Below are 25519 nucleotides of genomic sequence, written 5' to 3' on the forward strand. Positions count from 1 at the left end.
AAAATTTTATTACACAGATGGAAGAGGCAGGGTGTTCCAGGCACAAGGAATACCACAAGCAAAAGTAAAAATGAATAAAGTAGCTAGGCTATGTGGTTCACATCTGTAGTCCTAGCTACTTGAAAGGCTGAGGCAGTATGATCACCTGAGCCCAGAAATTTCAGGAAAGCCTAGAGAATGTAAGTGAGATACCATCTCACAAAGGAAGGAAGGGAAGACAGGCAGAGAGGGAGAGAGAGAAAGAAAGAAAGAAAGAAAGAAAGAAAGAAAGAAAGAAAGAAAGAAAGAAAGAAAGAAAGAAAGAGAGAGAGAGAGAGAGAGAGAGAGAGAGAGAGAGAGAGAGAGAGAGAGAGAGAGAGAGAGAGGGAGGGGGAAGGGAAAGAAAGAAAGAAAAGGAAAAGGAAGAAAGGTAGGAGAAAGGGAGGGAGAATACTGTTCAGAGAACAGTAGTTTAGATGGCTAGAACAGAGGGTACAAAGAGATTAGTAGGGGACAAGGTTTGAAATGGAGATCAAAGTCCTGTTATGAAGATCTGAAATGTATAGATGAATTTATACCTCCCTTTTTCCCAGCATAGGGTGCTTACCAAAGGCTGTTGAGCAAGCTAATGGCATAATCAGGGTTTCATTTAGGACATTACCCTAGCACCAATATGTGGGGCAGACTGAAACAGGAAAGCCTGGGGGGAAGAGACACTGGTTAGAAGAACTGAAGTATTAGGTAGTTGCTAATGCAGGTCTGGGCCAAGCTTAGAGGATAATTGAGAGAAACACATTTCAAAAAAAGATTGTCACTGTCATACATGCAGAGAGTACAAGAAATATGAGCATTGGTAATAGGCAGCTAGATTTGCTAATTAGAGGTCATAGATAATCTCTGAAAAAGAAGTTTCAGTAAGGTTTTGGAAACAGATGCCAAATTATAGGGTTAAAGAGTACGTCATTAGTGACATAGTGGAGGCTACATGTATAGACTCCTCTTCAAAAGTTTTGTCAGAGTGACTATGACAGAGCTCAGTTTGATCAAAAGATCTAACTTAAGTTAGAGAGTGGGAATTGGTAATACATCCAATTGGTCAACACTATCCTCTACAGGTGGTCCAAATTCCTAAATCAATGGAAATTCCATGTATCATAAATGAATATATTGGCCTATTAGGTAAATATAATGTGTACTGATAAATGCAGAGAAGAAACAGTATTAGAAGTCCGTTTCCAACTGTAATGTATTTCCATTCAAACACAGGATTCCTTGGAGAAAATGTTTTTTAACAATCATATGTGACCTGTTGCAACACTGGTCCTGAAATTGATATCTCATAAATAATTCATAGTGCAGAGCAGGACAAAGATTCCTGCTGTGTTCCTCATTTATGGTCCCAAACTGAGGCTCACGCCTTCTATAAAGCCACTGAAAACAAAAATTAGAACTGAACACATAATTTTAGGTCTGGTTAGACTATGGGCCTTGGGTTACCATCACAAAATTATAGCAAATGGTTAGTTTGCTCTGGCCCCCTAGCAATCTGCAGAATGCTAGTGCATTTTAACATCACCGAACTAGAACTGACAAGATGATTCTAATTTCAACCTTGCTTCATTAATATGAAAATGCTTTGAAAAATAAATCTTTGACTAATGAAAACACCATCTGTTGATGGCTTTTTGCCACTGTTTTCTTACATTATGAGACATAATTTGAGGAAAACACCGAACATTTACTTACTCACTTCCTATTCATTTACAAGGAATTAAAGCCTCCTCTCAAATTGGAATTGATTCTCAATAATGAACTTATACAAAGGGAAGCAGAGAATTGAAGCAATTATGCAACCTATTTCCTCACCCTTTCCTTATCATGCCTAGCACTGACATATCATTTAGAACTAAAAATTATGGGCCACTCTAGGTTTGAATAATTTAATTGACTTGGCCAAAGAATTATCTTGTCTATCCTTTGGCTGAGTAAACAAAGTGTGTGTATGTGTGTGTCTACCCATGAGTGTGGGTATAAATTTTCTTTATGTAAAAATAAACGTGCTTTCTTCCTTGTTGTTTAGTTTAAAGAATTGGTTTGTTTTGTTCTTTTCTTGTACAGTCCTGTTAATGACGGGGCCAGGTTCCCTCTGTCTAAACTCAGTTAGTACAACTTTCTCAGAATAGTTGAACCATGACAGCAAGAGAGCCAAAGTGGCAGGGAGATTGGAATGGAGATATATGCTGGGAGGAAATGGGGACAGGAGGTTGGCAGGGAAAGCAGGATGAAGCTCCCATTTCCTGCAACAGGAGGTTACCTCTGGGTCCTTCTGTGCTTCCCCTTTGTGAGGGTTAGAGAAACCATTTTGTTTATGAAAATGGGAGACCCTCTTTACCTCCAGATGACTATATCATTCTCGCTCTCACAAAATTGTACACATGTCTGAACAACACAAAGCAAGGAGAAGATTTGGCTGGCTTGCACAATTGAGATTCAAATGACCCAAGTTAGTTAAATTGGCAGTCTACACTGGTTCCATTTTTACCCATGTTCCACTTCATTTGTGTTACACAGACAGCCTCTTTGTGCTCTGTAGTACCTTTCCCAAAGAGGAACATGTTTTGCCATCTGAGAAAGGTGGGCACAGGTTATTCTTCCAGACAGCATCCCATTTTAAAAAAATGACTTGTCTAACCCTATCAAAATAATTGCTATTTTTTTTAACTTCTCTAGACACAGGTTATTTCAGGTAACTTTCTTACATGCTCCCTCAAAAAAACCTAGCCATTCATCAAACACCAGCTCTTCATAAAAGCAAGAGATTAATGTTACAGGACAAACTGGACTCTGATCTCCATCTGTCATACTCTAGGAAGGCAGATGTAGTCACATGTTTATGAGCACACTTGCATGCACCAACTTGACTCAGTAAGTTTTGAAGACTAAAATGGGATGCAAGCCTTTCCGTTTGTTCTATTGAAACATCTAGTATTGTCATTGAATATGTGTTTCTTTCTTGCTTTCTAACAGGTACAAGGGGAACATTATCTAAACCTAGGCAAGATTCCAATCTTGAAGTTTTGATGTGGAAATTGAACCTTGAGGTGGATGGGGAGAGGGAGAAGTGAAGAAAGGAAGAAAGGACAATCCATCCCAAGCCCAACTCGTCCCAATGCACAGAAGACAACTTCATCTTTAAAAATAATCTGAGCCAGTGATCCCATTACTATTGTTTGACATGTTCTTTTTTAACATCCTGTCTACACACCAATATTCCTAGCTTTTCCAAAAGTCAGAAGTCAGAATCTTCACATGCTTTGGGGGTCACATTCTGCCTTCTTTTTTTAACTGCTTGTCTTAAAATACTTACTTTGCTTTTGCTTCAGTCTGTCACTTTATGTATCAATTACATATGGCCTTTCAACAACAGAACACACCATCTGGTCCACAAACTGAAGCCCACACCCTTATGCCACAGTTTATTCTTTCCCCAAACATTTATTTGCTGTTGTATAGACATAGGCTACATCCCAGAATGAGATGCAGGTGATAAACTGGATGTACATCACATAGGCCAACTCTACTTGAAACTTGTTAGAGAATAATTAGACACTCAAACCAGGTAAAACAGGTTGCCAACCCTCTTCTTCACAGAAGACTCTATCGAACAAAGACACACACCTCCCCATTTCCCCTCACCTAACCATCCTTCATTTCCACCCTGTCATCAGGCATACAGCATAATTAAATATCTAACTTAAATGGGTAAATTATTATGTGGACCTTCTAAAAGAAAATCTGCACTAAAAACTTAAATCCAGTATTTATTTTGGTACCACTCAAACTAGTTAGCCAAAGCCAACTCTACTTTCCTAGAAGCCTCAGGACTGTATTACACTTGCACTCCTCGTCTTCAGTGCCAGCCTGTCATGCACAACTTTTTTTTTCTCTCTTTCATCTGCTCTCACTTCATGTCTAATTTCTAGAACATGAGTGTGCTGCAAGGCTCAATTCTTGGCCCCCACTTGGCTCACGACTTCACAAGTCTACCTCCATGCTGAAGCCACTCCAATCTCTTTGTCTAGCCCTGATTTTTCTGCCACTGCAAAGGCCTGAATTTCAATTCCATCTAGAACACTAGCATTTTCCTTTCTAAGAGCACTCCATACTTACTCCATGCTTCTCTATTTCCAGATGTTTGAACACATTCTTTTCTGTGTATTAGAACATTCCCTTCCCTGAGTTTACCCCATCCCCTGATTGGGAGGTTGTAAAAACCTACCCCAAATCTCTCACTGTCCCTCCTATGCTCCATCACAACTCTTTATGTCTACACTGTCTTATAACTGTGTCCTTACTTGACTGTCTCCCCACACTAAACTGAGAGCTCCATCAAGGATAAGACTATGCTGTCTTTAATCAGTGTAACCCCAAAACCTCTCCTAGTGCCTGGCATCTAATAGGTGTCCAGTAAATTCTGATGAATAAGTGAAAGTTGAATGACCCACAATCACAACAAATTCAAACTAAAGTTAAACCATCCAACCCAAACTGCTGCCTTTTCTTAATTTCCCCATTTCTGTTCTCAATGTCAGGATAATGCCTTGAATAATATTATTCTTCAAGATATTTACAACTCAAAAAATCGTTTAAAAATTCTTTCTCTCCGTCATATATAACACTATAGTCATATACCAAGTCCTGCCAATTCTTTCTTCATGGACTCTAGTTTGAGACTTCTACTCTTGACAAATGCATTCATGATTCTCTGTTTCTGACTTGATAACATTCTTTGATTTTTTTCCTCTGTGATTCTGAGCACCTAGTGAAAACCTCTGTCATAGCATTCACCATCTTGAGTTAGAACTTTCCATTTACTTGTCTGTTTCCGCTACTGAACTCCAAGCCCCCTTTTTGGTAGCAACTATATCTGTTTTTCTGTGGTAGGACACAATGTCCAAAGTGTTCAGTAAAATTCAAGTATTCATTCATTGTTAAGTGAGTGAATTACTCCCTAGCCTAAATTCCTAATGCTACAGTTTAGGTTATTAACTATTCTATCTTTTTTTAGGTACTAGGGATTTAACCTAGGGCCTTGTGCATGTTAGGCAAGCACTCTAACTTTAGGGGTTGTTCTATCTAGGGATGACAATTAACAAGGTGTTACCTCATTATTTCAACCTTTCATGAACTTAAAGGCCATTATCACATTTTCCCTTCAAACTCCACTGCTTTGAGTGTAATAATTCTTGTTTCTGTAATCTTTCCTCACCTATATTATATTTCCAACTATGTTTCTTTACCCAACAAAAACAGGATTTTTTTTTATCAACCGCAGAACAATCTGAGTCAATATTTGCAAAATATTCTCAAACTAATGATCATTAGCACCTTTCAGATGTTGATGAAGAGAAGACTTGGGACAAAACAAATAACAAAAACCGAAAGATGAGAGCACAAATGATAGGAGTATTCTACTTGTTAAACTTGATCTGAAACAATGGAAACAACAGAAAACATCATTCAACACAGGATTCTGTTAATATTAAATGAGTATAAAGCCAGATAAATCAATATAAATCTTGGAGGAAAAAGAACAAGGATTCACAGTAGTCTTAGGACACAGTTTGAGTAGAGATAGAATAAAATGCATTTTTACCTATATAGATACATGAAACATGTACAGATTTGTACATATTATATATAATGGGGAGCAAGTCTTGAACAGATAGAGACAGCAGAGAAGCCAAATCTACAAGCAATAATGACTTTATGACCATGAGTTGAAGTCTGGTTTAACTGAGAAGCCCCTTGACAGATACTGGCCCTACTCCCATCCACATATGTCCACCGTGACCACTATACATCCTGGAGAGTGTAAATATGGACTCAAATATTTTGTACTTATTATATTTACCTACTGTGGTTCGGGACTCAAGTGAATGTGAGCAAGAAACATCTTTAACTATTCCTTCACCTAGGGTAACTCATCCTGGCCTCCATTGAAGATGTTTCTTGTACAAGTGAATGCAGTGGAAGTCATTTATTAGAGTGATCCCTAGCCTTACTAACCCTCCCTAAAGTGACTACAGAGTGTTTTCCTTATATTCATGGTCCCCTCCTATCCAACATTTCAGAAATACAGATACAATCTCATCTTTACTTACAGTAACACACATTTGTAGACACATGGATATACAGCCACAGAGTCATTCTCAGCCGCTCATTCATGCAAGAATTATACACATTCTTATAAAATGATGCATAGGTATGTATACATATATATCCTTTCTCAACCTGGTCTCTTGTAAAGATATTTTTCATCCTTACTCTTACATTCATACTCGTACTAGTCCAGAAATAGTCAAATGTGCACTGGTACATAAGTTGAGAGGGTATCTGTCTTTGTCAATGGAAGTGAGTGTCAAGTGGGTGAGTAGACAACTGGGAGAAGGTGGCAGCTGAGTGAGAATTGGTGAGTGAATGACAGAGTGACTTGAGTAGGAAAAAGGACAAGTAATCAACTCTGATAAGATTCTAGAATATCATATTTTCCAAACTTTTAACTCCTGTTGTGGTTTTCCTTTGAACATTCTCCAGGTCTCATATCTCCCTTCTCTTTGTTTGGCAATCTTTAGCTCTCTCTTCGTGTGTGTGTGTGTGTGTGTGTGTGTGTGTGTGTGTGTGTGTGTGTTTTACTTTCCCACTGGCAAAAAGCTTATTCCAGTGCCAGGTAATATTTTATAACAAGATCCCTCATATATAAATATAACTTCATTTAAAAATTATTTGTAGTAATGAGTTTGTGGCAATGTAATAAGAAAAAGAAAATTTGCTTGTTTATTCCTTTCAGGAAATTCCTCTATTCCCCCTGGTTTTCATCCGCTATAGTTTTGGCAGGCTGTGGGCATGGAAATGTGAAGACATCATTCGCAAAGAGAATTATAATAATCACATCTGATTTATACAGATGTCACCATAGGGTTAGGAAGTTGGAAAATTCAGCCATCAAAATGAATAGGATATTTAAAATTAAGGACATGCCATACTTTTGCTAACACTCTGGTTTTAAGGATTGTCAGTAGTTCACAGGAGACTTTTCAGACCTCTAAAGTACTCATAGTTGCAAGATCAATTTCTGTCTACTAAGATGAGAACCAAAGCAATCTACAGAAAATGGTATACTTCCTGCAAAACCATAAAGATGACAATTCATTTGGATTTCATAAGCATATACTACGTGTGCTACACATTAAGGAGGATACTTAAGAAACTGCCTGGCCTCAATGAATTTATGGATATACCTGTGGTATATTGGGTGAGCTTGAGGGGTTTGAATTGAACACCAAAAATAAGTGTAATTCCTAAGCAGGCCAAGGGAAGAGCATTAGCAAAAGAGAATGGGATGTTTAGGAGACAGGAGGGTAAATGAAGGTAGCATGTTTCAGAGTAGTAAAGGGAAAAGATAAGTGGGCCACATGGAGTTGTATAGGACATAGAGTATCAAGTTGAGGTCTATCAGCAATAAAGAGCCATCAACATTTGACCATTTTTTTAACAGTCAACATTTATTGTTATAATATTAATCTTTGATAAGGGGAGAAACTCATGGGATGATGAAAATTCTTGAATGTGAAATAGTTTTATACAAATGCAGCACATATCATAAACTGAGATATATATTGGGACTAGTAAGTCAGAAGAAAGAGAGAGGCAATGAAGAAAATGATTACTCTGATAGGCCTTACAACTGTAATTATTATCAAGAACACAAGTATCCTTTGAAATTGGAGAATTAATTGAACCACTGGTAGCTTTCCAAAGGACATGTGTTCTACATCTCAATCTTATAGGTAGACTAGACAACTAAATAAGATCACAATACTATGTAAGTATCCCAAGCCCTCTAATTCATTTTGAGTATATGTTAAGATGACAAGCCAGCTTCTGGTTATTCTGATATTTCATCTATAATACAATGGTTTGTTTATACTTAGCTGAACAAGCAAATATTAGAGACCACTAATTTTAATCAGGGAGGTTAGTACATAAAAGGTAGTTATAAACACTAAAAATGAAGCTCCAGAGTTAAAACATAAAAATAAACACTGTATTAGTTACAGGACAGAAAGTCAACCCCTTTGAGATATACATAAATAAAATCAGTCTTCTCCTTTCTCTCCTCTTACAGGATTTCCCTCCCCTTCTCAGGGCCAGAGGAGTATGTTCAGACAGTCTCCCCCACAGCTTCTGCTAGTCAACTTTCTTTTTTTCTCCTTGGGGAGGAACCAAGCAGATTAAAAGGATAATCCTAAGTGCTTCTCTAATTCAAAATTAACCCCAAGAAGTGAGTATATATTACACTAAAAATCATCCCTGCTCTCTGCTTAATATGGAGAACTGATATCCTTTTACACTTGCCACCAAACAAAAATGACCCCACCACACACACACACACACACACACACACACACACACACACACAGCAGCACCTCCTTCTCCTCCCCAAAGTCCAAGATGTTCCAGACAAAATAACAAACCACATAGTTGGGAATGATTCATATGTTTCCACTCTCCATCCAAAAATGAGCAAAAATAGTTTCCACTTAATTTATAATCAGAATTTTCTGCACATTTCCTAAAAAACTAAAGGGGAACTATTAAAAATCTGCTCTTTCTTTCTCCAAAAATTACTGACTAGTTGCATACTAAAGCATTTTTTTGATAAAATACTTTCGTGTTTCCTCTATCCCCAGAGACAAGATTATACAGCTGGATGATGCCGAATGTCTAATCAATCATTCAATGTTTTCATGCTTTCAGATGTTTTCAAATAGCTGGTGTTTGGTAGATACAGGCTTACTCTCTCCGGTCTTTTTGTTATCTCAACAGTACATATGGATACAGATATTTGTTTGGAATATTTCTCAAGGCCAATGCCTTATTATAGTCCTAACACCTGCAAATATTTGGCAGAGACTGTTCCATCCTCTCCATATCCCCCATTCTTCCTACAATCCCTCCCCCGTCTTTCACCATTATGAAGTTGTAAGTTTATATAATATGCCCTTTCTTTGATGCTGCTAATCATTTATCTGTGACCCATGAAATGTGCAGTTGCAGGAGCATAAAGTTAAGTTTCAAATCACATTTCACGAACATACATCCAAAACAAAGTGGCAGCAGGCAACAGTGAAAAGAATAGTTAACTTGATTTAGAGACTTAGTTTCAGTGCCAGTTCTCCTATTACTAAACAATTCTGTTAACTTTGGCCAAATCCCTTAACCTTTCAAAGACTCAGCTTATAAACTTTAAATTGTAGGGTTTTGACTAGACCAGGTCCAAGGACTAAAATTTTATGATTCTAAGGATTGAAGTCAATGAGATAATCCCCATCTGTTGCCTTGATATGAATGAGAGTATCACCTTGAGTGAAATCAAAAGATAAACATTGAATTTTATATACATTAGATATAAATAATAACCTCAAGAAGTACAAACCTTTGTCAGTGTGACTACTCTTGATATAACTTATGACAAATTATGGAAGGGAAAATGTGTCCTGTTCTGACTACTGCTACCCTCACCAACATTATATTTTTAACATAAGTTTGACTAAATTTTCCAGAATATGGCAAGAAGAAAATCTCCACTCCTTTCTTGCTCTCCTTACATGCTCTCCAGCTCTTTTTTTTTTTTTTTTTTTTTTTTGGTACTGGGGATTAAACCCAGGGGCACTTAACCACTGAGCCTCATCCCCAGACATTTTTTGTATTTTATTTAGAGACAGGGTCACACTGAGTTTCTCAGCACCTCGCTAAATTGCTGAGGCTGGTTTTGTACTCACAATCCTTCTGCCTCAGCCTCCCGAGCTGCTGGGATTACAGATGTGCGCCACCACGCCCTGCCCCTGTCTAGCTCTTTATTCTCTTGGCCTCTATACTCAGGACCTATTTTGAGATGGCAGTTGTACTATCCATTTAAACATTTTATTTTTCTGGAATCTTTGTTATGTAGTTTCCTTCTTAAAGAGAAATTATACCACATAGCAGGCAATGGGAATAAAGTGATTTGTTAGATCTGACATTTGTTAGCATTGATGTGAGGTAGGAGGACTTAAAAAAATAGGAACTTAGATTTGCACATAAACATTAAATGTCACAACTTCAAAAACCTGTCCACTGTCCACTGAACACAAATAAGGACTTGAAAATTCCAAGGTGGGTACTACAAACAAGTGTTTCAGTCTGTAGCCCATAATAACAAGCACTGGCATTAAATTTAATACTGGATTAAATATTTATTGCATTTAGTTTAAATTTTTAGTTCAGTTCTTTGATTATCCCTCCTAATTTTGTGGTACATTATTTTTGTTTGTTTCTTTGAATTTTTTTTCTTTTTAAGGCAGGTTTAGAATTAGCTGTGTTAAGTGCTTAATGGCAATTTGTAATGGCCAATGCCATACTTCTGTTTCTTTACTGTACTGAACATGTAAACACAAACATATGCTAATGTCCTTCACAAAAATCTCTCATCTATATAGATATACTCAGACACCTCCAACTACACCTACACAGAGACACACCCAAACATATGCAAATCAGTGCATATGTTTATTGTAGTACACCTACACAGGCATTCACATACTTAAAAGAAGAGGTAGAAAAATCATAGCAAAGATATGCAATGTACAATATGCCACTGACAGAGGAGAGAGGGTGCTGATTCTCTGGATGAACTACTGGTAGAGTGAGCCATGGGCTAACTCCCCTGGAATTGTCCAGAAGTATATGAATGCAAGCAGGTTTATGCAACAGATAAAACAGTTTCCAGTGAGAGCTTGCAGGTCAAGTTATTCCTCATTAGAACAACTTGGAGATCACTTACGTCTATAGGAAAAGCAACCCATTTTATTAGGGAACTTGCTAACTGTATAACTATGTATTAAGAGTCAAAGTCATGTAAGGGATATTTCCCAGATCCCTTACCTTGAGTTTCTCAAATCGATCATTCAGTGAAGCGACCTGATGGTCTCGGTGACGACCCACCAGTTTGCATAAGGCACAGATCAATTGGTCATCAGATACACAGTACATGTTCACTTTCTCATTCTCATGGTCCAGGCAGGTGATCCCTCGAAGATGTGTGTCTGGCACTGGTTCCACCAGGCGATGGCTGGTAAAAGGTTTCTTGTTGGGGTGTGTGGCCCGTAGGCAACGGTCACAGTAGGAGACCTCACAGGTGATGCATGTTTTCACTGCATCTCTTGGTGGGTCCTGCTCACAGAATTGGCAAGCAATTCGCTCACTAGACATGGCGGAACTGGGCCTGTAAGTCCTTTCCCGACGGCTCTCACTTGGGGAATTGGGCCCACTGACTGAAGCCTTCTGGAAGCGATCGATAATGTTCTGCAGGGTCACATTCCTCTTGAGGCCATCAAGGCCCCGGTGGTTCAGCGAGATAACATACCTGCACGTGGGACACTGGAAAGCAGTAATGGGTTCAATGGATTCACCGGAGCTGCAGCTCGAGACCAAGATGCGATGGGCACAGCTGAAGCACAGGCTGTGAGCACAAGGGAGCAGAAGCGGATCTTCGAACAACTCGAGGCAGATTGGACAGGTCAATTCAGACTCCAGTGTTTCCATCTTTAGTGAAAATAATCCTGCTGAGGCATTAAGAACCACAGAGGCTGGGCTTTCACCTGTAAGAAATACAAAGCAAGAGTCATCATGTATTTCCAACAGAAAAGTGAATATAGCATAATTATACTCTAACCAATGGAGACTTTATATGCTGAACTACCCAGGGATGCTTGAAGCAATAGGAAAGTGATTTGCGAACTAGTCCGGTAACTGTTTTTTCCTTCTTCAAACATTATTTTTGATAAATGCCTGCATTTATTCTCTTGCACTAATAAATAGAACCAAGTGGCCACCTTTGGTTTTCTGATTAACATTACCTTTCCAGCTCACAATATTGACATGGATCATTTTCTCACATATTCTCCACTTACATCTCTTCTCCTAGACTATGATGAGTTGGAGGCCCTGCAAAATTCTTAATTCCTATTCTCCAATATTTTTCTCTATTTCACATAAAGGAAAGATATAAGGGCTTCTTCTATTTCACATCCAGTGGAAAGCAAGCAAGCCCAACTTTCAAGCTAACTCTCTACTTCCTGAAATGATTCCATTTTGAGAGCCTGCATGAAAAAAGAGAGAACTTTATAAAAAATGTAGTGCAGGACACTAAGTTCTTCTTCAGAGTGTGAACTTAAATTACTTCCTATTATCACACATGAAAATGTCGGTTTCATCCCATTTCTAGTAAACCGAGTTGCTAGAAACAAAAAATGAGAGTTTTCACATTTGCTTTCTTTCCTCACCTTTCGAAGACCCATCAAATCAAATGGGAATGAACTTTGAGTTTTGACATATTCAGCAATAGTTGCTGATCAATGATAGTCATATTACCTTGTGGCTTCAGTTTGATTTCATTTTTAAACATTCTCTGAACCAGCAAAATCTTGTTATGAAGCTTATCTTCCATATGTCTTTTAATGCTTCCTAAAACATAACCAGATGCAAACCAAGATCTAGATAAAACTTAGCCAGATGAGCAGCCAGAAATTTTCAGATCTGGGGACTTTCATTTTAGTGTGCATCAGAGAGTAAAAGAAATCACCTATCTGACAAGAAACTAATGACTTGGTCTGTCTCTCAGTCTTTCCATTCTCCTACGGGCATTTCTGAGTTAAACATACAGATACTTACTGCTATGGATCTTCCATTAATTAAAACCCACACACATAAATATTCTAAGTTAGCTTTAAATAAGTAAAAATATAAAACATATCTTACTGCCTGAAATTGTTAATCCTATTAGTATCGGAAAGAAAAAGGCATCTTTTGATTTTGAGTAGCTTTTGTTCATCATCTTGCTATCACTGGAAACCCTCATGGAGACTTGAAATTTTGAATCCACTGTTGGTATTCAGATATTTATCAGTTATATCTGCACAGCCCTCTCACAGAGTGCATAAATACTGAGTATAATTAAGCCTAGTGCATATGTACAATAGATATATACCTAAAGGCTGTTGCTAAATAAAATCTTTTAAGCACACTAAACTAACTAGATACTTAATGGAAATTTATAGGAAAGTGGGATGTAAAAGGGAAGAATCTCTTTGTAAAGCAAACCACTCTTAGTTTAGTAGGTTCAAGGATCTGTATAACCACTTTTCAAAAGAAATGTAAGATGTGGGTTGGGGATGTGTAGCTCAGTGTTAGAGTGCGTGCCTAGCATATGTGTACTGAAAAATAATCTGAGATTTATTTTTCTTTTACAATCTGTAAGTACTTGAAAATTGTTGGTCACTATTTTATAGCTTATAAAATCTATCAAGATTCACTTACCAAGATGAAAAATTAAAATATGTATATATATATATATTCTGATATATATATATATATATATATATATATATATATATATATATATCAGAATCTTAGAACTGGAAAATTTACAGAGCAGAAAGATTCCAATCTCCACTCAAGGCAGAAATATCATTTAGATAGCTACTTTATTTCACTTAGATGCTCAAATTCAACATGTCCATAAATGAACTTATGTTCCCCCACTACCCCTGAAAAAAATCAGATCCTTTTCCAATTTTCTCTGTCTGGTAAACATCAAGCCTATAAACCAAGGAGTTCTCTCATTTACATTTATAACTTCAACCACTTCTGGCTTCCAGAAAATTCTGTTTCATTTCATTTACATATCTGTATATCCAGGGAACTCTTTCAGCTATTCTGGGGCATCAAAAATTTCATATTTTTATTCACAGCATGACACCTCCTGCAAGCTAGGTATTCAATAGTTGTTAATAAAGTATTCCTTAAAGAAGAAGAAGGGATTTAGCATTTATTGAGTACCTCCTGTATTCTGAGTACAATGCTAAGCATTTTACGCACATTATTTCATTAAATTCTTTCACAAAACCTGTGAGAAAGGTATTATTGCTATATCCATCATATAGTTAGAAAAGTGGGGCTTAGCATCATTAAGTAAATCAATTGGGAACATAATACCCAGACACAGGTCAGTCTAATACCAATGCCTGTGCTCTTTACACCTTTATTTCAATCATCTTACCTCCTTCACTATATTTTATCTTGACTATATACAAGAGGGTTCTAAATAGCATGTTTCTACTTCTATTTTTGTCTCTCTGTCCCTCCAAATCTGCCTCCTTCATTCTGATCTGTTCCAGAATCATATCTCTTTGCTCTAGGGCCATCTCCATCTCACACTGCACTTCTATTACTATCTTCTAGGGCTGCATGTCTGCATTCCTCAGTGTCTGTGTTGGAAACTACATGGGTTGGTTGGAGGCATTGCTGAAAAGCAGGTCTACGGGTTGAAACCTATATAAAATCTACCAGAGTGCTATAGCTCTCCTGTCTTAGAAGAGTGTCATATAAGTTCCGTACAGAGCGAAAGTTCTCCAATTTTGCCTGAAGCCTTAAAACGTGTTCCAAGTCAGTGTGACCCTTGAACCTCACTATGAAACTAAGTTTGGGAAAACATGCAGTGGGTCAGGATTACCTTGAGTAAGATCAAAAATAGTTTTTTTCGTACTTGGAATTCAACCCAAAGGCACTTTACCACTGAGCCACATCCCTAGCTCCTTGTCCACAGCTTTCAAAGGATTCTCAAGAGTCCTTGGCAGAAAACTCAAGCAGCACAGTGCTCTAAAGTAACCAACCTTAACTGGTTTCAACTCTATGAAGGACAATGTAAGATGGTTACAATCTTTGCCTTTTGTAACTTTTCTGTACTGTTTCTTTTCTGTTCTATTTTATTTTCATATAGCAACTACATTGGTCAATGGTGGGGAACTGAATACTTTTATCAACTTCTTCAAACATTATTTATTCATCTCTCATTTATAAGGTCTCCTTCTTCTGGTTACTCCTAGTGATTCAGCATCCTTTCAACTGTCCTCCATTTTCCCTACCTCCATGATTATCAAAGCACTTTTACATACATTATCTCATTTAGCTTTCTCAATTTTCTAAAAGGTGGCACTATTATTAAAAGAAAATAATTTGTCCAATGTCATACTTGTTTGCAAATAGCAAAGCTAATATTCAAACTTAGGGAGAAAACTCCAAAAGTAAACCAATATATTTATAGCCAACTTTTTTCTTTCTTTATTTTTCTTTTTTTTTTTTTTTTTGCAGTGCTGGGGATTGAACCCAGGGCCTTGTGCTTGTGAGGCAGGCACTCTACTAACTGAGATACATCCCCAGCACTTTGGCCAACTTATTTTTGACAAGATGTTCAAGGTCATTCAATAGACAAAGAAGAATCTTCTCAACAAATGGTCCTGGGACAACTGAATCTCCACAAGCAAAAAGATGAAGTTGGAGCCCTATCACAACACAGAAAATTACTTCAAAATGACAATGACCCCAAAGTAAGAGCTGAAACTATAACATTTTTGGAAGGAAGATATAAATCTTCATGAACTTAGATTAGGCAACAGTTTTTTAAATTATATCAAAAGCAAAAATAACCAAATAAACTATGAGTAAATGGTATTTCATCATAATTTAAAACTCTATGGCTGTCCACGGAACCATCAACAAAGTGGAAAGACAACTCACAGTATAGGAGAAAATATTTGCAAATCATATCTGATATGAATATGGCATCTAGAAACACAGAAATCTTATAACTCAACAGTAAAAAATGGCCCAATTTAAAAATGGGCAAAAGATTTGAATACACATTTCTTCAAATATGATACACAAATAGCCAATACACACATGAGGAGATGCCCAACATCATTAGCCATTAGGGAAATGCAAATCAAAGCCACATTGAAAAACTACTTCACATACACCAGGGATGGCTATAAACAAACAAGCCAAAACCAGAAAATAGCAAGTGTCAGCCAGGATGTGAAGAAATTGAAGACCTCATACATTGCTGTTGGGAATGTAAAATGATGCAGCTGCTTTGGAAAATATTTCAGCAGTCCCTCAAAATGTTAAATGCACAGTTATTGTAAGACCCAGAAATTCCACTCCAAGGTGTATACCCAAAAGAATTGGAAATGTGCTCATTGAAAAATTTGTACACAAAATATACATAGTAGCAGCATTCATGGTGGCCAAAAGAAAAACAGCCCAAAAGTCCATTAAGAGATGAACAGATAAACAAAATGTGGTTCACACATAAAATAGAATATTATTTGACTATAAAAAGGAATGAAATGCAACATGGATGGCCCTTGAAAACATTATTCTGAGTGAAAGAAGCCAGATACAAAGGTCGTGTATTACATGATTCCCTTAATAAGAGAAGACCCATAGGAATAGGAAGTGGGTTATTGGTTTCTAAGGGTCAGGAAAGCAGGGGAATGACAACTAACAGGTACAATTTCTTTCTGAGATGATGAAAATGTTCTGTAATTATATAGTGGTGATGGTTGCACAATTTTTAATCTAGTAAAATCACTGGATTATACACTTTAAAATGGTGAATATTTTGGTGTGTGAATTACATCTCGATTTTTTAAAAGGAGATTAAAATCCAGACCTGTCTGACTCCAAAGTGGAAATAACTAACCACTGTACTATACTGCCAACTGTAATTACATAGTATTTATAAACTCTACTGGGTTGCTTACTTCTTTTGATTGTTTTTCTAGGTCAGTGATTCCCTATCTAGGTTTCGAAATGCTCTGAGATATTGTTAATGATTAACAGGTGTCAGAAAATTCTCAACTCCCAATTTTTTTTTATTTAAAAATATTTAAGTAGCTCCTGAAAAATATTTGACTCCTATCATCACAACACAAGTTTAGAAGAAGCAATTGGTAAGACAAAAACAAAACAATGATATAGTGTTGCAACTTCAGATTTCAAATCACTGACCTATGAGGAAATAAAGAATATGCTAAGGACAAAGACAAGACCTGATAGGGTACAGTCCAATGACAAGTAATCATGAAGCTTCTTCCAGAAAACAATGGTTTGTCATTTTAAAAATGCATTAAGGAAATACCTGGGATGGTATGACCATTTGGTATATGTCCTGATGTCCCATATGTAGGATATCTATAAAAACTTAAATTGAGCCAGGTGCAGTGGTGCACACCTGTAATCTCAGCAGCTTGGGAGGCTGAGGCAGAAGGATTGGAAGTTCAAAGCCAGCCCCAGAAAAAGCGAGGCGCTAAGCAACTCAGTGAGACCCTGCCTCAAAAAAAAAAAAAAATACAAAATAGGGCTGGGGATTTGGTTCAGTGGTTGAGTACCCCTGAGTTCAATCCCTGGTATCCTTCCCCGCAAAAAAAAAAAAACTTAAGCTGAGCAACAAATTTTAACGCAATCTAAGTTTTTATAGTATCCTACATATGGAATGCAGAGACATAATAGATTAAGAAACAAATGCCCATGTGGATATAACTGGGTCAATTCACTTCCAAATCATTGAGTTACTGCTGTGTAGTCAAATATATATGTTTATGTGTTTGCCCTTGCTCTATTATAAAATTGTTTCTGCATGTTATCTTTCCTTGCTCTCCTCTTTAGGCTGAAACCCATGAAAAAAGAAACCAATGAGAAACTCATCAATGAGTTATCAGAAAGTTCTGTGCCTGGGTAGAAACACAAAAGAGGCATTTCAATGAGCATGATTAAGATTAAAAAAATAATGCATACTGCATTTTGGATGATTCTATTGTCGTGTAAACATCATAGTGTAATCATACAGACTAAGGCAGGTAAATGTCACTAGGTGATAAATATGGGACTACCATATCTATTTTTAATTGAGTAATCTGAAGTTGCCAATTTATCATTCATACTTTTTGGTATTCCTTAAGGCAAATTGAATGATTTCATTCTTTTCAACATAAAATTTAAAATTTCAGAAAAAAATGCATTCTACCACTACAAGACTAAAGATTGGTTTTTTAGCATTGCTCTCTAAATATAGCATTTAGGTAACTCTGATCAAAAGATAAGCCATGATCTGCACTTGGCAGAGTTCTATTATTTCAAATGTTATCTGAACATAATTAAATGTCCACTTATTCCAGCAGCTAATATGTTATCTAGTTTTCATCTTCTGTGTCTTCAAAGCATGTTTCTGGGCTCTCACTACCTACCTGAGGAGCCACAGTCTTCTTTCCTTCACAGAAAATCCATGAGTATGAAACCAAGCCTGACCTCTGGGCTGTAGATTGAGAATTGACCTGAATTGTAAGGTTTTATTTAAAAACAAATTAATATAAAATAAGTATTGTTCAGAATATTAATATTAATTTCCCAAGAGATCTTACTTAAAATATTAGAAACTGTCTTCCTGATCTAGGGAGATGAGAAAATGAATCCTGGCTTAGTCAGTTTCCTCCATGGAAAAATGTTCAAGTTGTACTAGAATCAACAGATAGTCTCTTTAAGATTGTTCCATCTCTGACATCTTATTTACTATAGAGTCCCTGTTATTTGTTGATGAGTAGGAAAGATACGTTGGATTATTTTAAATATAATATTTATATCATATATTATAATATTTATGTTATAATATAAATACAATTATTATTTATTATGTTAACTAGAAAGACTAACAAGTGATGGGTATCATCACCAAGGGAACTGGAAATGAACAAAATGCATGACTTTCCCTTGGCTAAGCCAAGGTGCTGAATTACAGTGGATGGTTTTGCCTGTTGTATCTCAGGGAAGTTACAATGAATGTTCCAATGGACAACAAAAGAGGAGGGTAGTCCCAGGTGAGACTATGAGAACACCTTTTGCAACTGAAAAAGAAGACAACAAAATCCCAGGACACTATGATTACCAAAGAACCCTTTGAAGTTCAAATTCTGTGCAAACAATGCATAGAATTTTCATCATAGAGGATAAAGAGGAAAATAAAAACCAAGAAAAAGAGGGCTAGGTAGTCAATAATTGAAATTCATAATAGTCACCTTACACTTGTATAGTGTTTTATACATTTCAAATGGTTTCAAAGCCATTATCTTATTTGATCCTCCAAATAGAGTCTGATTTATAATCCAGGATCTAAACCAAATTAGCAGAACCATCTGAGGGAAGACATTTCATTTCTCTGGGCCACAGCTTTCATATATATTGAATTAAAAATACCTGCCCTATGCATCTCACAGGCTCTTGTGAGGATCAGATGAGGATAAAAGAAAATAACCTGTTTTACAAAAATAAGTATTCTCATCATACATTCATAGACGATACACACAAAACATGTTATTTTTTACAAGCTGAAAAGGTTTGGAAAGTCATCCTGAGGGCTGAGGTTGTGGCTCAGTGGTAGAGCACTTGCCTGGCATGTGTGAATCACTGGGTTCCATCCTCAGCACCACACAAAATATTTAAAAATTAAATAAAGGTATTGTGTTCGTCTACAACTAAAAATTTTTTTTTAAAAATTCACCCTGAACACTTGATTGTCATAATGGAGGATAATCACTCTTCCCCACAAGATTGCTGGATGGCCATAGATCTGTGGTATTTCTTATTCTCCTATGTCTTCCCCTTCAGGCTGGGATCCTACCCTGTCAAGGAAAAAAAACTGTCTGTTCTCTTAAGCTTTCATCACATACACAAGGAGAGCTCAGGACTAGAGGTTGATTACTGACTGGCAGAGAAAACCACAGCCAGGTCCTATCTAATAGGTTATTAAAGCCTATTTAATATTTTATAGTATATGGATTTAATGATATTTTCCTTTCAATAATTAAGTCCAACCATTGGGTATTTTATACAATATAGTCACCATAAACATTAAAATAATATCAAAGTAGCAGAACTAACAGTCCTGAATCTGCTGCAAATGCAAAAGATTAATCTAAGTAACCAAGAAACGGATTTGCCAAGGTAACACATGATAATTGACAGGAATCCTAAGTATAATTCATAACGCCTTTATCTTAATGCAGATTACACTGGCAAGGTTAGAAGGTTGGAGAACAAATGGAGAACAAACTTAATTTACCTACTGCTATTGGTACAGCTCTTCATCTATTCCAGGACTAATTTTCCCAGCCTGTTTCCCAGTGAAATCTTTGTGAATCTTTTTTAAAAGTTCAGCAGTCCACCTGAATGGGCAGTCATCTCTATTTTTACAGAATAAATTTTGCAATATATATGAATGTAGGAAATGCTGGTGAATGTTAAGCCGAGAGGACCCCAAGTTCAGGTCAGAAACAAGGGACAGAGAACAGAGGCCTACTTGAAATCAAGCTTCTATTCTCCTGGGAACTGCATGGATCCTAGCAACACTGAACAAAGGGCTATAGACAAAGTAATAGAGGATTCTGGACCATAAACCATTTTTCTATCCCTGTGCTGTATATATTCAGACATTTCACTATTCTGAATTAGCATTGTTTGCCATGCATATACATTATGATCCCCTCAGAGGAAATTGCAAATACTGGGATTTTCATATTTCTGGAGGATATTAAATTATATAATGTGTTTGTTATCATATCATCTGGTCTCTATAAGAGGATACTCCAGAGACAGAGGAGACTGAAGACTGACCTGCAGGAAAGATGCTGAAACAAAGTCCAAGGTCAAGCATCAGAGCATTGCAAGGAGACAAGAACCCAAGTAGGATAACTTACAAACGATACTTAGCCAATACAGTTAGCCTGAACCAACATCCTAGTGTGTATTTAGGTGAACCTCAAATAAAGAGGAGAATGACTGGGTGCTGACACATTATTCAAAATTCCTCCACCACCCATACTTTAAACAACTTATATGATCAAGTAGTCTTACCAGCGTATATAATTTCTAAGGAAAAAATACAGAATCTGGAAGATGACTATCAAAAATATATCTGCCTATGTTTACAAAGAAGAGAAAGATGAAAAGAGTAACAGGCAGGAAGAGCCACAAATCTCTAGAGCCCATAAAAACTCTAAGCAGGTTTTTAATAAATGAAAGTGGATACCAATACCAATTATTGGAGGAGGAGGGAACTGAAAGGGGATTAGCCATCTACACAGGGGGATAACTGGAGTTGGAATTTCTTGTCTCAATACCCCTTGTCTGATCTTCTGGCTTGCTAATGTGACCCAACACACTCATTGAGAAACACTTCTCTAGTTTCTTCTATAAACTACTCAGTAAGGAACACAGTGCTTTTTGAGAGACCTGAAATATCAATCTTTGTGCAATATGGCCTTGGTATCAATATTTCAATCATGAAAATGTGAAGAGTTTTGAACTCTTCTGAACTGTGGGATATCCAGTATGAACATGTTATACTTCATATTTAGATGATGCAATGCTCTAAGTCGAGAAACCCAGCTTAAGTAAGGAGGCACTTCATGAACACAAAGCCTCATTTTTGTCTCTTTTGCACAGAAGAGAGGACAAAAATTTAATTGCTAAATGGAAATGGAGCACCCTTGTGCCTCCTTACAGCTGAGCCCCAGAATCTAAGAACCCAGTCCTAGGACCTAACAGCTAGGAAGTTAACAAGATCCATAAAGATGGATGACAGACATACACAAGGCCAAGCAGGTACTTCCAAGAACAGTCATTTGAGGCAAAGTCTGAGGTTCAGCCCTGTTTTTTACAGTTTTTAGGGCTCTATGTCCCTGTTCAAAAAGAGAAAACTTGAGTTCTAAGGGACTGAATGAAAACACAGCATTCTCTCCTCTTCATCAAGCCAATGAGTTTTGCTGAGTGATAAAGACATATTCCTTCTGTAGTTTCCTTCCCAATTGCTGTGATGTCAGCAGATTTTATAGGAGGAGGGATGAGGGAATGGACAGGCTCACTACCCAGAGCAATATTTGGAAGCAATTACGAGACTCCACTGGCACTACTTTAAGTTCTGCAAGTTGAAGCAAGTTGCCCTGTTCTTAAAGGAGGGATTAACTAAACCAATTTCATCAAAACCAATTTGCACTGCCTAGGTGATATGCTTGTGAAACAACCAAGTCCCTGGTTTGCAACAGTATATCCTGGAGTGGTCTTGCAAGGTGCAACATGCTAGATGAGAATTCTAGTAGTCATGAGAGTAAACAGAAGAAACGCAACCAGCCCTTTACATACCTAGCCTCTGCCCCTACCCTGCATAGCATTTCCCCATCCTAATCCTGGAGCTACGGGTATGGAGTATAGCCTGGAATGAGCTGAGACCAAAATACTGGGCCAAATACTCAGTCCAGTCAAAAGAGGACCCTGCGCATTACAGATGCTTAATAAATATTGTTGACTCACTGCTGTCAGATGCTAATCATGCTAATATAGCAAGGCCTAAAATTATTTATGCCACTTTTCAATAGAAATTAACTAACTGCCCCCGTATGGGCTAAAAATGGGTGAGGTTGTTTTTGAATGAGTCTGACTCAGATTGTTGGGTTAGAGTACATTAGATATGATGCAAGACCCGACTTAAAATCATTACCATTACTCTGTGTGCCTACTTGTGGGTATGTTTTCATACAGTTGTACATTCATTGGGGGAAAACAGACTTAGGACCTAAGTACAATGATGGATCTGAATCTCAGGGAACTAATAATGGAAAATTAAGATTTTGGTAAACTAGGGTTCCTACTTACACCCAGTCAGTCCACTAACCCATAAAAGGTAAACGAAGTGCTTTCTTTGAGAAGTATAATACTGAGGATTTATTGAATCCTTTCATCTTCAAAGGACCAAGCCAAGACTCACAATACCCAGTACACAATATCGTGCCTTTTATACAAGTACACCAACTATGAAAGAAAGGTCATAGGAATGTCCTAAGGTCATAAAGCCAATGGGATACCAGATTTGGGATGAACGCTCTGATCTTCTTAGCTCCTAGACCAGTATTTCAACCACATAAATCAAGTTGTGAGGAACAATCAGAAGAAATCTAATTCATATTATATATCTGTATTAAGTTAATTGATTGGGCAGAAATATATAAAAATAGCAAAGACTGTTTCTCCCTCAGAGCAGTGATGCGTGGACAGGTGATAGAAAGAGGGGTGTGGGGGGTGATCATCTGAGGTAAAGCAAAACAACTCCCTAAACAGAAGAGAAGTAGGGGAGAGGAACTTCATATTTGGCAACCCCCTTCTATTGGAACATTTCCAGAGAGACTGAGTACTGAGATGTAACAGAATGGAGTTAAAGGCCCAACTTAAGAATCATATGTTTTAACCCCCATACTTATCTACTTGCTGCTTTCAAGATATTCCTTCATAAGGGTTCCTCCTCAAAGACATGCAACCATCACACATCACCCATCCCACACTCAGAAATCCTCAAAAAAGGCAACATGGGGTTCAGAAACAAGAAGCTGCATGGTTGGGAGTGCATAGGATGATGGGGAAAGGCTGTGGTGGAGGGGTTCCGGTACGAGGTTTGGGTGGGTAAGTAGGTGTTGGAAGGCAGGAATAAAGTGAGTGATCTTGAAAATGGGTGGGGGAGTGTGAGGGAGAGAGAGGGAAAGGAAGAAGCAGAAGAGGCAGAGAGGAAGGAGAGAGAGAGAGAGAGAGAGAGAGAGAGAGAGAGAGAGAGAGAGAGAGAGAGAGAGAGAGAGAGAGAGAGAGAGAGAGAAATAGCCCAATTTGGGGCTCTAAGAAGAAATGCCTCTGAAAATAAGTGTGTTGCACACGAAGTGCTAAGTAACCTAAACCGGACCATGAGCAGTAATGTTTCTGTAAATCTGCTCCGCCGTTATTTACTTAATTCTCACGAGCCAGAAATGGAAATCCCCACCTTTCCCTGCTTCAGTCGCAGTCTGTCCTGTGAACACATGGAAGTTTTCCCTCTCCCCCACAGAACTGGTTTCACAGCTAGGCCAGAAATAAGGAACCACCCAGACGGAGACTCGAGGACTGCTCCCCCGACAGAAAAAGGATTAAGTTTCGCCAGGCCTCCCCGCCGGCAGGGTGTCCGCAGCATCTCAGGCTGCTGCGCCAGCACCGCTGGTCAGACAGCCGACTGAGGGGCGCCGCCCGGGCAGAAGAGGCTGCCGGCCGCGGGAGCGTGGGAAGGCGGCGTTGCCCTTTCCCAGACTCACGCCCAGGCGCCGGGGGGAACCGCTCAACTGCTCTGCCCCACACAGCCCGGCCGCCCGGGGGGCCTCCGGCCACCCCTGCCTGGCACCCGGGAGTGCTAACACCGTCCCGGGAGGGCAGTGGCAGGAGCCAGGGCCAGGCCAGGGTCCCTGCTGCCGCCGCCCCGAGCTTCGCGGGCCCCGTCACCCGTTCCTGCTGACCCGGGAGCCCTTGCCCAGCTCCAGGCCCCGGTGGCACCTGAGGAGCGGCCGGAGCCGGGGCCGAGCCCTGCGCGGGCGGCTACGCTGGACCCCAGGGCCGCGGCGAGGGGGCGCATTTTACCCATAGCGTTCCCGTGTGCCAGCCATCTCCTACACGCGCTCAAGAGCGCTGGGCGCCCGCCTGCCTCCGCAGCAAGCTGGCTCGGGCTCTGGCGCGAGCTCCCGGGCCGCCCTCGCTGCCGCCGCCGCCACCGACACTCTAGGCCGCCGCCCGCCTTCGCCTTCGCCGCCGCCTTCGCCGCTGCCGCTGCCGCCGCCGCCGCGCAGCAACCAGAATCCGCCAGCCCGCGCGCCCCGCAGGGGACAGCACGGCGACGGTGACGCTACCGCAGCTGGGTCTCCCGGGCTAAACTTAAGAGTTTTCGCCTCTCAGTCCAGGGGCAGCACCATGACACCACAGCAGCACCACTGTCATTTCCGCCGCCGCAGAGGGAAAAAAAAAAAAGGCAATCCCTTCGAAAAGGGGGGTGGAGTGGGGGCACACAGGGCTGAGGCTGACACCCCAAGGGAGCACTGGGAGGGGCCCCAGCAGAAGGGGCGCTGGGCCACCTTCCTGGGCTCACCTTCCACCGCCCCCGCCACTCCCAGCTCCCCCAGGCCCTCCTCTTGAGACGCGTTTACATGTTTTCTCCCCTAGCAGGAGTGACCGGAGAAACCTGAGCAAGCAAAGGCAGAGGGTGGGTGGGGTTCGGATTACTACTGTACCTACCAGCTGATTCCAGCAGCCTTTCCTCCAGCGCCCTGTCATCTTGAACGAAGACACACAGAGAGGGGCCCGAGCGGGCGGGTGTGCGTGTGTGTGCGTGTGTGTGTGTGTGTGTGTGTGTGTGTGTGTGTAAGAGAGAGAGAGAGAGACAGAGAGAGAAACAGAGAGAGAGAGAGAGAGAGAGAGAGAGAGAGAGAGAGAGAAACAGAGGGGGACAGCGCAGAATGTGTGTGAAATGAAGCAAGAAGACTGTGGCCAAACTCTCTCCCACCCACCAACCCCCTGGCCTCACAAACCCCCAGGTTAAAACAAGGGAAAGGCTGTTGCACCCGCCAATGAGAAGAGAGTGCCTGGGTCCACCGCACAGGTCCTCCTGATGAAGCTCCTCTATGCAAAGTTAACTACAGAGTAAAACAAAAATAGTGGAGGAGACAGAAAAGGGCAGACAATTGAAGGAAACCCAACCCCACTTTCTCTT

General features: G+C 39.3%; 1 protein-coding gene across 4 annotated transcripts in view; it reads right to left on the reverse strand.

The window, feature by feature from the left end:
• The window catches only part of MID2 (midline 2), a 148826-nt gene extending 123512 nt beyond the window's left edge, over positions 1–25314 (reverse strand). For 2 of the 4 annotated variants that reach the window (XM_079124408.1, XM_079124406.1), the window contains exons 1-2: positions 24397–24892; positions 10966–11681 (exon numbers count right to left, since the gene is read on the reverse strand). In XM_079124408.1, coding sequence (XP_078980534.1) covers positions 10966–11681; positions 24397–24400 — 720 coding nt within the window. In that variant the 5' untranslated portion in view covers positions 24401–24892. Of the gene's footprint in view, positions 1–10965; positions 11682–18167; positions 18255–24396; positions 24893–25044 lie in introns of those variants that run through there. The other 2 variants (XM_079124407.1, XM_079124409.1) reach the window with 2 other exon arrangements.
• Between the last annotated feature and the right edge of the window lie 205 nt (positions 25315–25519).

Source organism: Sciurus vulgaris (assembly GCF_902686455.1).
Source record: "Sciurus vulgaris genome assembly, chromosome: X".
NCBI classification, from domain to species: Eukaryota; Metazoa; Chordata; class Mammalia; order Rodentia; family Sciuridae; genus Sciurus; species Sciurus vulgaris.